The 19,860-nt window shown below is 34.1% G+C and overlaps 1 protein-coding gene across 1 annotated transcript in view; it reads left to right on the forward strand.

Moving 5' to 3' along the window:
- The window catches only part of LOC131845685 (TBC1 domain family member 14-like), a 76,466-nt gene that overhangs the window by 41,382 nt on the left and 15,224 nt on the right, over positions 1-19,860 (forward strand). The window contains exons 2-3 of the mRNA XM_059194778.1: positions 6,076-6,330; positions 17,209-17,415. Of these exons, the coding sequence (XP_059050761.1) occupies positions 6,076-6,330; positions 17,209-17,415 (462 nt within the window). The remainder of the gene's footprint in view (positions 1-6,075; positions 6,331-17,208; positions 17,416-19,860) is intronic.

Below are 19,860 nucleotides of genomic sequence, written 5' to 3' on the forward strand. Positions count from 1 at the left end.
AAGTTCATAAGCGGCTAAAATGTCATACATAAATAAATGATTTTCGATTTGATTTGATGTTTCTTATTCTGTTTCTATCCACGATATAGCGTTGTTTGTTAGTTAAGTGTAATTCCAGCCTTAATCAGTTCACACAGTTGTAGACGGAAGCCGAAATTACAAACCGGTTTCGTACGCAATGGTGAGATACATTGTTTATAGTGTTATAAACTTGAGACTGCAATCAGTTAATAAATTACACAACAAGTGCTATATGTATGTACGTTGTACACTCGTACATCTGTTAAGAGCCGGTTCTAGCAGTGAGTTGCAGATTTGTGCTGTATTAGATAACGTGTCTACAGCAATTATGCCTCTCGTAGTCGAAGCTACTCGTAACGTTTACTAGTAAGCTGTCAATGTTAAACAGTTGTCTATATCACGGGACATGTTTGAAAGTGAACTGCCAATTTGAAAGACAGTTCAATTGTCAATTAATGAACAGACATACAAATTGTTTATATAATTACTGTTATACTATTTGTAGGAGTTGCATACATATTTTATTACATATAATCACGTTATTTTTTTTATACAAACTTTTTTTAAATTTGGATTCTTTTATTGTATTTTGTTATTATGCTATAGTTATATTGATTTATTTGTCTATTATGAGTATTATTGTTTGTACATTGTCCAGATCTCTGGATGTATTATGTATGTATTTACAAAAAATGTATATATCGGTTGTCTAGTATCCATAACACAAGCTCTCCTTAGCTTGGGACTAGATGACGCTGTTTGAATTGTCCAGGGTTGAAAAAATAACAATGGCATAGAATAGAACAGGAATTCTAAAAATACGAAACATTCGTCTAAACTAAACTTCACTTTTAACTAAAAATAAATCATAACTTCGGTTTAACACGTAGTGATTTCTACTTTGTCTCTGCATGCCGCCGTATTCATAACATAGTCGCGGGAGTGCGTTGACTTTGAATCAGTCGAGTAATACGACTTGACAGGTCGTGTCCGTAAACAAGAGCGAGTGGTACGCGAGTACAGGCGTACCAAGTTGTACCATGCGCGGCCCGACACGACTGCGCGCGCGCATTTTCCCGTGCCTTTTTGCGTTTAGTTTTAGCTTTGAAACGAAACAATTGAAAGGAAATATGGGATTATGCAAGCTTCACGTTGATAATGGGGCGATTGTGAACGCTTTTCATGATGTTTTTGTATGGAATAATACATAAATGGCGATAGTGTAACAGGTTTAATTCTATACCTATTAGTAGGTTGTTCTTCTGGTGTCAATTTTATGCTTTCTATTCCGATGACGTTATGTTTTTCGATATCTTTTGTATTTAGACGTCATTTTTATACACACCAGTTTCGGTTGTCTCGATCAGTTTTTTTATTGTATGTTAATAAAATGGTGCCTGCGCTAACGGTTTACGCTTGAGGGACACCAGTGGAGGGTGATAAGATGCGCATGAGGTCAGGCCAGTTAGCCCATCGTGGTAAATTCAACAGGAATTTATCACAATGGTTTCCAGGGAGAACTACGTGGTCAATCTGACATAGTACATTCTAGCAATGGACCTAATGGACCTAGAATGTACCTCTGTTTCTAGTAATGTGGTTATTAATCCACATTAATAACAATCCTTTTCTCCTTCTATTGATCTCTTATGTTATTCGATCGGATCTCGTTTTAATAATTGAGTCGTGTCTGCATAATATTATTTCGTATATTGATACTGCACGAATATTTATGCGATTAATAATATAAAAACTGCGTATATTCCAAGTTTGTCAATTCAGCAAATTGATTTCCATCTTTATTTTCATTGCTATAAAGCATAATTTTCAGTTGCATTGTATGAATATGATTATGGGCTATGTAAATATTTTACGAGGGACTTTGTATCGGTATACGTTCTGCGAATTTAAATGGCTTGTTGGTATTTTTTGTGGTTTAATAGCTTATGTACAAAATGAACGATAAGGCCAATTGTGGTCGCTGTTATATTATTATTTATAGAAATATCTACATCGTAATAAATTACGTTTGTCCTATAGTCACGTTCTCGGTGGTCTAGCGGTTTAGGCAACTACTTTACTTCTGCGTTTGTCACGGGTTCGATCTCTCGCACGATGCACACATTTATATTCATGAGTATGATTGTTTGTATCGATCTGTGTTTTATTTGTATACTAGCTACCAACCCCGGCTTCCACGGGTGTGCATGTATTATACATATAAACATTCCTCTTGAATCACTCTATCTGTAAAAAAAAACGGTATCAAAATCCGTTGCGTTTTAAAGATTTAAGCATACGTAGGAACTGAAAGACAGCAACAGCGACTTTGTTTTATACTATGTAATGATTATGTATGGATTTACAGACAGAAATACTTATTCGTAGTTTAGTACCTATAACACAAGCTCTGGTTATCTTACGAAATTAATGAAACACCAATGGAGCCATATATAAATAAAAGGTTTTTATTTGTATGCCATAATGAGTGCGTCTCTCAGACATGTTTAATTAAAACAATGTCAATCAGACACATTGTATTGCACAGATTGCATTTTGTTTATTTATAACAATGACATAGTATGTGAATCATATCTATACCACACCGTTCAGTATGCGGTTATAATGTGGTACATCATTTACACGTTATTATTCTAAATACCATTGCTGGAAGGAGATTCCACAATGTCGTTGTGCCTGACAAAAAATGCAATGTTTGTTTGTTCGTTCAGTTTTATACGGCAACATTCTGATCATGTATTTGTGATAAATTTCTTGCTCACGCTTGCTCAATGGTAGATAGCGCGCATTCCTTATTTGAAAGAACATTTTTTAGTTTTCTTCTATGATAGCACTGCGTCGGCGCTGGATTTCATTATCATACCATTTAGTAAATGATATTCTATTGTATTTGCTTCTTTTATAGAATTATCGAAGGCTTATCCACGTCTAGTTTATTTACATACTTCGCTTTTGTTTGTAGTTTTGCAACATTTAAATTTCGAACGATTTCGAGAATATCACTTGAATTTTTTCCTACGCTCCTAATTCAACAGAATTTCAAGTAAACCTGCCATTTGTAATCTCTATTGAAGTTGGTTTGCTTCTTTCTATTGTACTACGAAACTCACAATGTAATAATAGAGCAAAAAGTGAACGCAGTTTTTTAGTAAGACGATTGGCAAGTGCACTTATTTCTATTTAGCTTCGAAGTGCAGAGATGATAATCTAAATTTAAACTAGGTCTAAAATCCTACAATTAAAATACAGAAGAAAGCTTAGAGTTTATTGTTTGAAAATAAAATCTAAATCGATTTAATGTATTTCGACTTTTACCGATAGAAATCTACATATTTTCTTTTATACAGAATTGAGATCTGTACAATAATTACACTAGTAATATTAAAAGTATATGATACTTAACTATTATTTTTTGTTGGATTTGTATTATTTTTTAATTCCTCTACCATTAGCATATGTGAGACCACAAATATGGCCGGACTACGACTTGGCGAAAAGTCAACACTAGGCTTCGAAGCTATATGCGAACTCTATTCATTGCCGATGATGATTCCTTATTTCGAGGCAAAACATGGGTAATAATGCTCTGAATTTGATTACTAATAGAGAATGCCATAAAGCTCCCAATAGCGGTGGTCAGGTTGCCGTACTTAATATTTGTGATTTCACACATGATGGTAGAGAAATTAAACAAAATAATATAAATGAATTTAGTAATATAATGGACTTCTATATAACCTAATTCGATAAAATATATACTTATCTACTAGTTAAAGTACCAAGTGTGCGTGACCTGTTTCTCGATATCGACACGTTTTCTTTAGACGTGGTGTAAAGTAATTGACTGTTTGCAAACACCTGTTTGAAAACAGTCTGCACCTGTTCCTTCCAAGCGATTTCTGTAATTATTTTTATTGTAGAATTTATTATTCGCCCTATTTTTATTTATTTTGCTGTTAAGTTCTATATTCTTAATGTTCTGTTTTCTTGGGACATCATATTTAAATATCAGAATAAATGTTCTTATAACAGTATTAAAATATGAGATTTAACTATTTCAACGTCGTCGTAAAGTTTTAGTCGTATGGATTTTTATCTTTGAACTTTGACTCCATACTCCCAAAATATGTACTTCGTTACGTGCATTCTATACTAAGCACAGATCAGTTAAATAAGATGCTAGTAGTGACTAGTTTCTAACGTTTAATAAAAAAATTATGGCTGCCGTCGGTTCCCGACCCACCATATCGCATCATATCACTCGTCCACTCTGTTATTTCTCGCTTACTGTTAATTCTAACTTTTCTTTATGCTGGACTCCTCAGCTTTATTGCGAGATGTTTAACAACCTTATAACCTTTTCTCACGAATTGGGATATCAAATGCAATAAGCTATTTTTAAATTACACTGATAAATACATTAGCGAGTTCAAAGCAAATTATACATCATTATATACTCGTGTAGATAATATGTATATAACGTACTTACTTCAATCAAGGCTCAATCTTAAACTGTAGCAGTTCATTCATCGTAAACGAATCGCCGCATATTATTTAAATATTTATTCAGTTGTAAAGAAATGGGCGTTTTATTACCAATTGTAACAATTTATCAGACGTCTGCCGCCCACGCGGTTGTGTAGCGCAAATTATCTGTGACATTCCAGCTGGGGTCCAAACGTCCGTGGTATCATATCATCATGTCTCTAGTTTAGTTTGTACGTTTGTGTCGATTTCAAGTAATATAATATGCAGTTAATCGAACATGCGGGAAAGGTGAGCTTTATCTAGATGTTTCTAGAATTTAAATTTGTTTTGTTGTCACTAGTGGTGTACATATGTATACAAGTAGTGAGCAATGTTGGTGTCTATAGCATATGTGGATTGGTGCTGGTAAACATTTTTCAGGTTATTCGGGATTATTTTCTTTATTATTGAGCGTTATGGCATGTATTATGCATGTTATGACATGAAATTGTGTTGAGCAACATCCGTCCCGTGAACATGTTGTGCTATACTACTTATGATTGCTAGTTGATATTTTTGATTAGTTATTTTAATGTAATAGTATACCCTGGAAGTTATTGTATTCATCCTTTATAATGTATAATCTCTTGGAATAATTATGTAACCAATTAAACTCTAATGAATCGCTAGTTGGTAATTTGTATTAACACATTTCAACGGTAGATTTTTCTTAGTTGTCATTAATAAAATAATGTATTCATTTAGGTCACATGCATAAATATATTTTGATTTGTACTCATTATATAAACTAGATATTTACCATGATAAGAAAGCGGATGGACCGATTTGTCTGCTTAGTGTAATTGTTTACATCCACCGCCATCTCCAGTCGACCTGTGACCAGTAGAGCTATTCTGTAAGCATCACACACGAATTCGGAAGCGGAATCCGATATTCTGTAAAACTCAATAGCGACTGCAGTGCCACACGCTCGAGAGCGGATGGAGGTAAAACAGGCACTAGTGATTTATCTAGAAATATAAACAAACTCGATAGCTCAGTAGGAACTATTGCAAATGGATACAAGTGCCTTGAGTGAAGCAATGAGAGAAATTAATAAATAAAACGCTTACAGAATACCAATACAGGTCATTTATAACAGCGTCGAAATATCGGGAGCTCTTAAATAATCTGTACAAGAACTGACCTGAAAACCACGTCAACAAATTAATCCCTGATGCTTTTAGATATGAGTCATGACGTGTTCCGATTGAAGAGGAAACGACTGGCCAAAATATAAGCTATCCTTATGTAGAATAAAAGGGATTTACGACGATGGATGACATATCCCAAAAATATGGAATTAAATATTAACAAATCTGATTATAGTTATAAAGCTGCTGGCAGATAAAAATAGAGAGAGAAAATGTATACAATTAATTAAATTATATAATTACTATAAATGTAATGTATACAATTGTAAATAACTGTGGAAATAGTTTTAAACAATATTTTCATGGTAAGGTATTTGGATATGAAAATATAATGATATTTCTATTGTTACAGAGGCGTGTTCCCATGGAAGAGTAGCTCTAAGAGTCAAGAGACAACATCACCCACCGTCTCCTGGCGGCTGTTCAGCAGCAAGTCCTCACAGAACCTCGCGGCGAAGACGTTGACTTCCGAAGTGCAGAAGTCATTGACTCCTGTATCATCAGCAGCCAGTACACCGCACCACCACAAGAGGCAGGGCAGTTCTGCCAGCGAGAAGCAGTTTGAAGATTTAGTTGCTAGTTCTATAGCGCTAATACAACATGACAGGTGAGTCTTAGTTGGGGTTTTAAGTCTATATACATACATAGTTATTTACGGAGTAGGAAGACAGAGAGACGCCTACTCGCATCTTTTTAGTCATCAGTCGTCTCATGTTTAATACCACTTCATATTTTGTTAAAGACTAATTGTATAACAGGGCGCTCTTCGCAGTATATACTCTTTGTACCTTTTATTAGAATCTGTCCAGTAGTTTGCATGAAAAAGTAATGGATATCCATCCATCAATATTCACAAATTTTAGCGTTTATAATATTAGTCGAAAGTAGGATTCAACTAATGTGATCGATTTTGTGCTTATGATATGTACAAAATTGTTACCTTTACAATATAGCGAAAAAAAGTAATACAAAATTGTGAAGGTAACAATGTTGTACATGTATCCAAAATATATGTTATTATTTATATTATATTATGCTCATTTCACCCTTCACGAGCTGGACAATTACTCAGTGAACTGCTTATATATGTATATAACGTAGAAGTTAAATCAGGACATTAAACTAATCACAGTTCGTTGCCTTCCCTTGAATCCTGGTGACAGTTTAAGGTTACATTAACCTCTTTTCACTCAACCCTAAATAAATGCCAATTTCATGATATATTTAAAATAATTTGGTTTATTGCGTGTAATAGATAAACTTAGAAAATACTTAATAGATTTTAAATATTCTTTCACATATAGAAAGCCTATTGGTATAAACAAGTAATTTGGATTGTTTTATTAAAAAACGTATAGATATCCCTATATACGACTACTCGTATTTGAAGGAAAACGAGAGGTGTCAATAGTAACTAATATATGAATTTATAACATTAATTAGCTTCGCCATGAATACAAACATGCGTTGGAATTTTTTTAGATGGACCACTATCCCTTAATTTTAGTAGATTGGTATCAGTGCGTGTGTGTTCTTATATACTTTTATCAGCCGATGTTCTTGTATAGGGTCGCCTGATAAGATATATTATCTTGTAGATATAATCCGGGTCGGCTTTCCAAATTCAACCCTCTTCCCTTAAACAACGCAACCAATCAACGTAAAACAACGCATATACTATTCAAGTAGGTAGTATTCTATCTAAGAAAATGGGATGGACCACCTAAAATCTTACGCGCCCGGATAAACCCAGATTACTTTTGACCGTCAAAGTTTTGGAATTGTTTTGATAGCGACATTGGAATTGAAGAGGCTGAGGGGTGGAAGGGACACGGTGGGTCCCTTCTTTACGATTTTTTGCCAGATATAACGTGACCTTTTCACCCCCAAATGTAGTCCGGACCGTAGCATTTTTAGATGTTAAAATTGTTTTGTTGAAAACGATACATTTTTTAAATGTTAAACAGCTATATATGCGGTAAATAAACTTTCGATATATTGAAAAAAAGGCAAACGTTTATAAATGGCGATGAGCAAAGGCAATGAGCAAAAAGGCAATGTTTAAAAATTGGTAGTTCTAAAGCCCGTTCACATAAACGAAGAAATTCGTCAGTAATATTTAGCCATTACATTTATTACACACACATTAGGATCTATATTAGAATCGAATATTTTTAATAATGAAAGAATTTAGCATTTGACTTTCCTAATTATAAGTACCTAGTAAGTAAAGTACATGCTGTGCCCGCGGTTTCCCTTCGTTACATTTAAAAAAATATATAGCCTATATGTTAATCTGATGCATAAACTATATTAGTGGAAAGTTTCATCAAAATCACTTTAGTATCGTTTTTTGCGTGAAAGAGTAATAAACATCCATACTTACAAACTTTCGGGTTTATAATATTTGTAAGTTTAATATTAAGATATCAAGAAACTCTAGTAAGAGAGAACTGATTTCTTACTAGAACCACTTAGACCTTTACGTGACTTGTCCCTAACTTATAAAGCACAGCTTAAATACAATTGTGTCGAGAGAAAGGCGGTTTGATCTCAGAAACTAGTTCCCGATTTGGACGGAGTCTCTTTCATGCTAGAAAGTTTTTCGACCATAATTCAAGTTAGAATAGGAACCGGGGCTATAACAGCACTCAGGACAGGATATACGGCATTTTTGACCGTATTAGCAGGGTCTTACAACTTATTATCAGTTATCAATAGACTTTAATCGAGGGTGGAGTTTTAATGAATATAGAGTATAGACTGTAATTTTTATGTCAAGCGGATAGTCTACAATTGTGTTGATGATTAAATGGTATGAACCAAAACTAAGTGATTAATGGAGGAACAAAGAGAGGAGGACAGACGGATTTTTGTAAAATAAAATATGATTTGTATTTTAATTTCTTCAATACCAACTGATTTGCGTTTAAAAATCAAATGCAGCGTATATGAAATGTCAAGGCTAAATACGATTTAGTAGATTTGTCTCAGTTTTGTTTTATTATTTTTTAAATTTGGAAAATTTAAAAATAAATTGAAGAAGGTGTCTGAACTAACTAAATCTCAATTATATAAGTGACGATGTAATTCTTTTGCGGACCAATTTTAATGTTTATATTGGTTGCACCATTTGAAATTTATAACCTATTTGTTAATTAGATGTATAAGATATATTACTGTAAAGTTTCATCAAAATCTGTTCAGAAGTTTTTATGTGAAAGAGTAACAAATACCCGTCTATATAATCCATCTATACTAACAAACTTTCGCGTAATTATAATATTAGTTGTTTGTATTATAAAATGTGTAAATAAAATAGTAACAATATGTGTAGTATACACAGAGTGAATACGTACCCCCTTTGTTACTACAGCGTACTATCTCAACTTCGATCAAGTACGTAAATCATTTACTGGAATAGGATGGGAGGCGTGCAGCGACGCGGATCGGAGCTTCGCCGTCGAATGCAGACAAGTGGTCGTTTGAAACTTGTAAGGGTCTGTGTACAATGTAGTGTAGCGAATACTCACTACTTCAAAACGATATTATTTATGGATTATGATATAACTGTCTGACCGCGCAAATTCGTCTGCGTCACACTTACTTGACATTTATCATTATATTTCGCCCAATTTACATCTTTTTAATTTATAGCCTACTAGCTACTCGTCTCGACTTCGCTCGGATGTACATACATGTATTATATATAAATCTTCCTCTAGAATCACTCTATCTATTAAAAAAACCGCTTCAAAATCCGTTGCGTAGTTTTAAAGATTTAAGCATACATAGGGACGACAGCGACAGCGACTTTATTTTATACTATGTAATGATTATGCTAATAATGATGTGTTATTCTGATTTATAAACTATATTACTGTAAAGCTTCATCAAAATCCGTTCAGTCGTTTTTACTTATATTTGTTATAAGTTATTATTTTATATATGATTATATCTTTAATAAGATTATATAACAATAAAGATTATATAACATCCATACTCACAAATTTACGCGTTTATAATATTTTACCTGCGTTTATAATAGTTATATACTGGCGGGGTACCAGTGCAGGATGAAGTAGAGCCAGTTAGCCCATCGTGGTGAATTCACTACAAAGATCGTATAGGAGAAACGCTTCTATACTAACAATCCTCTCTCTCCTCGAAAAAGTTTTTAATGGTGATAATAAAATGGTGCACCTACATGCGTTAACGGTTTACGATGGTAGGACTCCAGTGGAGCAAGATAATAGAAGAATATGAGGTCAGGTAATTCAGCGCTTCGTGGCAAATTCACCAAGAATTTATAGTGATGGTTTACAAGGGTAACCTAACCGGTACATCCTAAAAAATATTACACTTATTATTTTAACTCCGTCACAACGCAGATGGTATAAAACCAAAACCAGCGTCATATCTGAAACCGGAAAGGTCAGGTTTAAAATAGTACGAATTAGAATATCAAAATATCACTAGAACTAGTTTTAGCAAAGAATAATGTTATTGACTTATAACGGGATTTATAACAACTCATATCATTGAATCAAAAGGATAATATAACTTAGCATCGTTAGCTAGTGGTAGACAGAGAGTGCCAAACGACCTTACATACATAGATTTCTTGTAAGTTATTCATACACTTTTGTTTATTTCAACTAAGCCTTTGTAAAAAGTCGTTTGCGTTTCATTTTATTTATTAATACTTAATGACATGTTTTTTTTAATGGATGATAATGGAACAAATCTCCCGCCTGCGCTGTAGGTTTACGCGGGCGGGGCACCAGTGGAGAATGATGAGATGATCATGAGCTCAGGTTAGTTAGCGTATCGTGACAAATTCACCAAAAATTTATCACGATGGTTTCTAGGGTGAACTGCGTGGAAGTCAACCTGACATGGTACATTGCTAGCAATAAGATCATCAGTCCACATTACTCACAATCCCCTTTCCCTTGAATTAACATTGAAATTGTGACATACGTTACTACATTAACTAATTATGATAAGATGAGTATGAGGTTAGGTCAGTTAGCCCATTGTGTTAATTCAGTTTATCAGTTGTTATTCAATAAATACCAGCTGGTATTTATTACGATGGGTTCCAGGGTAAGCGTGTGGAGGTCAACCAGACATGGTACATCGCTAGCAATGGGGTCATTAGTTCACATGACTAACAATCCGCTTTCCCCTATTTATGTATTTACGAGTATATAGTTACTTAGTACCCATACCATAAGATCTGAATTGGGACTAGATGCCGCTATGTAAATTGTCCTGGGTAATTATTATTATTGAGCCCAAGATGGTGCTCATAATATATAATCTCAGGACAATTCACACAGCGCCATCTAGACCCAAGTTAAGCTAGCTAAAGCTTGTGTTATGGGTACTAGATAACTGATACAAATACATAGATATTTTTTTTCGTGAATACATACATATTATACATATAAAACACCCAGACCGATACAAACAGTCATACTCATGAATACAAATGTTTGTGCCGTGTGAGGAATCGAACCCGCGGCCATCGGACGTAAAGTGGTGTGCTAGACCGCTAGACCACCGAGGTCGTCTATATATATATATATATATATATATAAGCGACTGTTAACATTTTGCTTCAGATGGTGGGTCACTTTGTTTGATATTTCCGTAAAAAAGAAATGTTAAATATGAACGAACCTTAGCCGCAGCAAAGCGCCACTGAGTCGGACAGAAGCGGAAATACCGAGGTAATGACGCCGCTCGGACTGCAATTTACTCCGACCAGGCTTTAGGGCTCACGTGTATTGGCGTGTAGCCGTGTAACAGTACATAATATGCTGGTATGATTGCCAATATCATGTTTACATTTTTATCGTTCCGTTACTTAAATAAAATTGATGAAGGGGATTTGCATACACTGTCTGCAACTCACAACTGAAACATCTTACAAAGTATGCTGCTTGGCCGCTGAAATAGGTACGGCCGAAGTACCCGCAACGACTTTTTCAAAATTACAATTAAGTTATGGATTCTCGTTGATGTACGTGAATTGCCGAGCCTTAAAAAATTCTATTAACACTTTGACAAAGACATTATTTTACAACTAGCTGTACTCGCGACTTCCTTCGCGTGGACTTTAATACTAGTTTTCTAAAATAGAAAACCTAAGTTATTCCTTATTACATCAGCTACCTGCCAAAAAAAGTCCCGTCAAAATCGGTCCAACCATTTCAGAGATTAGCCGGAACAAACAGACAGATAGACAGACAGACAAAAATTGTAAAAAATGTTATTTTGGTGATGTATTTATATTAAAGTAAAGAAGTAATTAGTAAAGAAGGGTTATTTCAATATTACAAACAGACACTCCAATTTTATTTGTATGTATAGGTCATCTATACATATAAATAAAATAAAACTATGTTTATCACAAATAAATTTGATGTTATTTTATTTTATTTGACTACCAACTGCGAGATATCTCTACTGTTCATGTGAGTTATTACACTTTTTTTTTAATTTTTTGAATTCTTTACATGTTTAATAATTGGATTCGTCGTCGTAAACCTGAATACAATGTTAAAACCACAGACAATAAAAGTATAGCGTGGACTTCGTACACAAATATACTCGCTCGTGATCATGTTTCTGTTGATATAAATTCCTGAAAGGTCGATAGCTATAATAATATTCTTATCATCGCTACAATGATTGTTGTAGTTGCGTGCTGTTTGTATTAGCATGTTTGATCTGTATCTACTTTACGTGATATTCAAGCAAACAGATATATATACCTATAAATAGACGTTAATGGAAATTTCTAGAACTGCTAAACATTGAATTCGTGGTGTCAGTTTGGAACTCGAGGTGTAGAGAGAATATATTATTATAATACTAAATAAAATATATTACTGGTGACACATCCCGTTTAAGCACGAATGTATTACAAATCTTTGAATTTCTCGGATCATTCTGTACTATAACACACATGTATTATACATATAAACCTTCCTCTTGAATCAGTCTATCTATTGCTGAAAACTGTATTCAAATCCGTTGCGTCATTTAAAAGATATATGCCAATATATGGCGGCGGCGACTTGGTTGATACTATCTTATATATAAAATTCTCGTGTCACAGTTTTCGTTCCCATACTCCTCCGAAACGGCTTGACCGATTCTCATGAAATTTTGTGAGCGTATTGAGTAGGTCTGAGAATCGGCCAACATCTAAATTTCATCCCCCTAAATGTTAGGGGTAGTCCACCCCTGATTTTTTTTTATTTTAAGGCAAAACAACGTTTGCCTGGACATCTAGTTATATATAAAAATGAGATAATACTCCTTTTATTTTATCAGGATTGTATAATAAACATAGATACATATCGTCACGACTATATCCCAGATAGGATAGTCTGAGGGTTGTAAATGTTATGTTTAACGCAATACTTAATATGCTCACCTTGTCCTGAGAACATTTGAATACAACGTGACAAGTGGCGAGGCATACTGCTTTCTCTAGAACTAATTTGGTTTGTTATCAATGTTATTCATCACCGAAGAGCTAGTGTTATATTTATTTACGCTTTATTGCACCAGATAAATTACAAGAATAAAAATTAATAGCTGTAGAAGTCGGCAAAAATATATAATAATAATGAATAATATTACAAATTAATAATAATAACACACATTACATAGTATACCTATATAAATACATACATATATATTTTACATACAATGTAAATAAACACATTTTTTTGTTGACCCTACTCGATGCCACTCACAACTTTCATGCTTTTTCTTACCATATATATACGGTCTTCTTTCTAAAGAATATTTAACTTACACTCAAATTACGACCCTTCTTCGTTTTAGACAGTTATGAACTAAGTTGGAAGTCCTGAGTCAGCGAATAATTGATCTAATTAATTGGGGATATAAGGCAGACTTTCCCAAATAACGTAGTGAAACGCACCTACTCCATTCATTAATCTTCAATATCATTAAAGCTAATTATAGTCCGAACGCTGTAACACGGTGCGGCTGCCAGCGGAAATTTTGGCACTATTGTAAATGAATTGTTTCCCTGAGAATTTTTATAGTTATCAATATTATAAATGATATACATAAGAAGAGATTAATGTGTGGAAGTACAGCGTTGACCCCAAATAATGGGGTAAACACAAGGCAATGGTGATGACAATAATGATAATGATGATGATAAAGTAATATTACAAATGAGATATTGTTTCTGGTAGTTGGTCTGTCTATCGCCTTTTCTCGACTTATCGGCCGAACTGATCTTAATAAAATCTGATGTGATTATAGATTGTATTCCGCAGCCGTCGCGGGTAATATAATAATACATCTGAAAGTTTCGTACAATTTTTATTTTTGGGTAATTGGTGTATAATTTTCTACATGTGTTTAAAATAGGTATATATGACTGTATTATTTGTAATGTTATTGTACGCTAGACAATACATTAGGGAAGGTCTATATCCAACAGTATATATACTGACTGAAATGATGACGATGATGATGATCATGATGACATAATACATTTCTTTCTAAACAAGACTTGCTGACTCTAAAAATTGTAATGAAAATTGCCGAATAAGTCATTACCTACAGTCATTAGCTTTTTAAAATAATTAATTGGTTTATCGGATAGCATACTTTTGTACATAGCTTTATTTCTTATTTTTTTTCTTGCCTCTCAAAGCTGGCGCCATGTTATACCGCACGAGGTGTACATGACATAACTCGAGTAATGGTCGATCGTTACTTATTTATAGTGAGGCGGCAGTAAATTGACTGGAATGTTGAACATTTGGTGGTTACTACTAACAGATGGCAGCTATTTCGGTAAGAACTCACTGTCCGTGAATATCTCGTCGCCTTCCATTGTTTTATGGGTACTACTCGTGGTACTGTTCATATTATAATGGAAGCTTGAAGGTTGCATACTTAAAAGGGCCACTACCGTAAGATGCTCAATATCATATATAATTATAGTATACTATATGTATATATAATTCTTGTGTCACTGGGTTTGTAATGTAACTCCTCCGAAACTGCTTGACGTATTCTTATGAAATTTTGTTTGTATATTCAGTAAGTCGTGAAATATTTTTAATACCCTTAGTGATAAGGGTGGTCCATCCCATTTTTTTTTTATTTATTTATGATTCGGCATGTGCAAAGTACATGCAACTTAAAATTTTTATTTTAATTATTTTTTTACATACTCAGTGGGACACTGATCAAAAATTACATTGTTCTTTTTAAAGTAAACAATAAATATTATTTACTAATTTGGTTGTATATTATACACATATACCATACTTCTATATTATTAATATTATAAATGCGATAATGTGTCTTTCTGTATGTCTGTTACCTTGTCATGACGAAACAGATGAACGTATTTAAATGAAGTTTCTGGTTACATCTAGAATTGAATATCATCTATTTAAGCACTAGATAGCGTTATGTGCATCTTTATTTACTTATTTAATTATATTCACTGTTAAAAAGCCATTTGTTTAACCGGTGAAAGGTAATGTAAAGCGTTTTGTTATCACATTAAATTAACACATACACATGTGCTGAAGAGTTGCGTTTTATAATCAAGAATAATAACTTTACGGTTTGATACCTTTTAATGAATAAACATAGTGTTTAGATCTCGTTATGTACATGTTTGCAAAGTGCATCCCGCACGCTACTCTTTGTGGGTATTATAAATCAATGTTGTATCAAAACAATCGATAGTTCAAATTGCACGCAATAATGGAATATTGATTGGCCAATTTGTGTATGTTGGTCAACATGCGATCGTAAATCGGCTAAGGTTTCGGTTGAATTATCGATTTCATTTTTAATCGGATTTATCGATATATTGATTGTTTTCGGTTGGGGTTAACGAACTGCAATAGGTACTGGTACTCGGTTAAATGTAATTGAGTTGAAAAGGTCAAGACATAGATATATGATATCTTATACATAAAATTCTCATGTCAATTGTGACAACAATTGTGTTTCGGCTGGTTACCAAGTTATAATTGGCTATTCACATATGTATTTTATATTCTAAATTTGTATTTGAATTTATAGTTCTTTAATTTTACATCCTGCTTTGATACTTCATTCTGTTGACAATAGTCTTTCTGAATACATTTTCTCCGTATACCAAATCTTTTTCCTTTTATCTACACATGAATAAAATAAAACTACAACATACTAACCAATGTCAGAGTAGGTATGGTACTCAGACGAAATGACGTGACCGATTTTTTTAAAAATTGGATATGCATATTCGGTAGGTCTGAGAATCGGCTACTACCTATTTTTCATACCCGTAAAAGATAAGTCCTCCCGTAACACTTAAAAAAAAATTGTACAACATTTTGAATTTGTTTTTTTTTTATAATGTGGTTTTAAAAAATACATACAATGCAAAATTTTCACTCTTCTATCACCAAGCCCTATCTTTTAAATGAGATTTTAATTTATATGGCAAAATCGTTCGGGGGAGCTAGTAATTATCTATATTTTTTAACAGCGTTGAATAACTATCTAGTCGCGAATGTAAAGTGATAAGTTTAGGTCTCTTGGATATTAACAACAAGGAAAATAATTTTTCATTACCTTTTGTGTTACTAACAATAATTTTCTTACACTTAGTCGTGACTGATGCTTAGAGCATTAAATGTTACAGACGTCATATGGATTGCTTTAACTAAATATTCTACCGTTTTTTGCGAAGTAGTTTATAATGCAAAAATAGCTTTAGCGTAAAAACCTGAACTCTTGGTTCTCGTGGTGATTATTCTAAAGATGGATTTAGAATATAAGAACAGAGAATACAAAACAAGATCTGCAAAATTTTAAATAGTTTGGAAGAAAATAATGATGTAAGAGTATCGTATTTTTTTATGCTACTATGGTGCAAACAAGCATACCGGCCATCTGATGGTAAATGGTTACCGTAGCGTATGAACGCCTGAAACATCAGGGGTGTTACGTGCCCGATGCCGACCCTTAAGATATATAATCGTTTATGAAAGTGTGTCGAGGGTTCTTTTTTGAAAAAATATGCCAGCACGTTTTGTGTTTTTTTTTAGTAGAAAACCATTGCCCTGGACTAGAAGAGATGTAAAAGAATATAAAAACTAGCTGCCTAAGCTGCTAGTAACAAATATAGTAAAGCAATTAAAGAGTGACAATAAGGGCGCTTTTATTTGAGTTCATTAATAATTTAAAGAGACACTAATTATATCCACACAATATCGTGAATAAACCACCATGCAGCCGCGTTTCTTGAACATTCTCGGCTGAGTCAGCATTTCGAATGTGGAATAGTGGAATGTTATAATAAAATATCCCCATTCTTCTCGACTGAATCTAAATTATTCTGAATGTGTCGATAGAATAAAAAAATATCATTACAATGTACTTCAATCAAGTTTATTTAATTCTATTACAGACCATCAAACCTACCAGCAAAGTGTACGGAGGAAGCTCTTCGACATAAGGCGGAGCATGCACGGATGGTGGAAGCGGCCAGACGTCGAGTGGAACGGGAAGCGGCCGCGAGGCACGCGCGACTCCAGGAGTCGCTGAGGGTCGAGGAGAGACTGGCGAGGCACGCCAAGGAGTGGACGCAGAACGTACTCCCTGATTGGCAGAATATGTAAGTTGCTCTTTAAAGTTGGAACAATGAACTACACTGGGGGTCACTTACGTATGATAATGGCGTGGTGCACCTGCCTGCACTAACGGTTTACGCTGGCGGGCACCAGTGGAGGATGATAAGATGAGTATGAGGTCAGGTCAGTTAGTCCATCAGGGTAAATTCACCAAGAATTTATCAAGGTTTCCTGGGGAACCACATGGTTACACTAGGGTTCGTCGTATTCAATAGATTAAAATCTATATTTAATCCCACTGAAAGAATATGAGTTGCTCCTTTAATGAGGGAATGGACGCAATGGATGAATGGAATACAATGGACTGACGCTTAGAATTATAATTTATTGGGGAATAATTGTAGTACGATCCGTACTACATATTAATACGTGCGTATATACGTACAATAAATTATAATCTATATATTAATACGTGAAGCAGAAATTTTGTACCCTCTGTAACATCCCTAACCCTAACCCTACATAACCTACACTGAGTGACGACAGACGGTCGTAACACAGACCTAACTATCCCTATCTAATGCTTACGTATATATGTCGTTGTGATGGCCAAGTGATCGTCTAGGACTCTACGTTGTTACGATTAATACCTAAGAAATAACCTACTGCAAAATATGAAGCCTACTTGATTATTATCTAGGAAATAGTAGTAAGAAATAAAACAAGGATGGAGCCGCAAATGAAGTTATTTATTTTCGGTTTTATTACGTGAGCAGCGTTATTCGATTCGTTATGTGTTTGAAATGAAATTAATATTAAATGGCTTTACCACCCGTTCGGAACCCTATCTACGACCAAGAAGATACGGGCAAGAAACTTGGATTTTGCTCTTTGTTATAATAATGTTTCTGTTACAATGTTTACATGCTTATGATTGAAATTAATGTTATACATAACTTCTTAATATTAGAACTATCAGGAACCCAGCTGTAAGATTCGTTGGATGCTGTCGGAGGTCACCTTCGTCGCGTGCGCGTGTCGACTTATACCTGGATACCGACTCGTAGTTCCCTCGTAGTATGAAAATTGGATAAAGAAAGAAGATAAATATCTTAGTCTCATTATTGAAGACTAACCCAGTTGGAACTATAGTTGTAAATATGTTCTATCAGAATGGGCGCATACGATAGTGATACAGTTAAGTTAGACCTTTAAAATAGGTTCGCGCAGGGGACCCACATCTGCTACTTCCTGACCACATTAAGAGCCCTTAAAACCCGACATAAGACAATCCATTCTCGGCACTCCTGGACCTAGATCTAACACGAGTTGCGAGAACAAGGTAGGGTTCTAGTCAGCCGGGCCTAGGAGAGCTTACACCCAAGAATCGACGACACTGAACGAATCAAGTCATAACAGATGTAAATCGAGAGTCAAAAGTGAACATAACCATGGAGAACATCCGAAAATATTATATTTAACCTAGTTAACAGGCTTTCTGCCATCCACAGTTAAGTACGGCTGTGACCATGTACCCTAAGGCCCGATCGGCGCTGACATACCGCCCTATGCTGGTCAGAGAACTTGCTATTCCCACATCAAATTCGAGCAACTACTTTACGTCCATACCAATCTTGTTATTGTTGTAATGTTTATTTATGATTATATAGAAGAAATAAAATATATAATATTTGAATATTCACCTGATATTATATTCACACCACAAAATATTTAATTATCTAAGCTCGAATCATTATGAGGTTAACAAAAATACGCGATCTAGTATTTGAATAATTCTATAGTTTAACTACAATTCGTTTTGTAATATGTATCACATTCGTATGATTGTATTATTCTTAAAAACCCAATTAGTTAAGAATTCAAATTGATAGTCCCAGAAAGGATATATTCACAACTCGTTCCATAAAGAGATAGTCAATGTTATCCCTTAATAATTAATATTATTACTCCGGTGATTATCTTCAATATGCTCAGTCAAAGTGTCCATATTAAGGACGTGGTTCTTTTAAATATTCCATTTTTATATATTTTCCACCTTGTGAAAAATATACTATTTACTTATTCATTATTTGCAATCTCCACCTTGTGGAAATGTACAAACATTCATCACAATAATTAAAGCAAGCACTGTCTTTCTGCTCAACATTATTCTTATGATTGCAAATTTTACCTTGTAAAACTGTACAAACATACAATACATACTTTTGGAGATTGCTGTGTTTCGGTTTGAAAATATATAATAGTTTATTTGCAACTTCCACCTTGTGGATGTGTACAAACATGCATTCGAGATAAGAAAGGAAAGCTCCCATTTTCCTTCAAAACTATTAAAGTAATCATATAAAACTCTTAGGGGGGTTAGAGAAGATTTCCCTTAATATAAATGAATGATTATATTATAAATATTTATCAGTTATTAAGCCGTACTTAATAATTGAATATTAATCATATGGACAGGAGCACATTTA

The sequence above is a fragment of the Achroia grisella genome, unplaced genomic scaffold (genome assembly GCF_030625045.1).
Source record: "Achroia grisella isolate CSIRO2021 unplaced genomic scaffold, CSIRO_AGI_Agris_v1 utg478, whole genome shotgun sequence".
NCBI lineage: Eukaryota > Metazoa > Arthropoda > Insecta > Lepidoptera > Pyralidae > Achroia > Achroia grisella.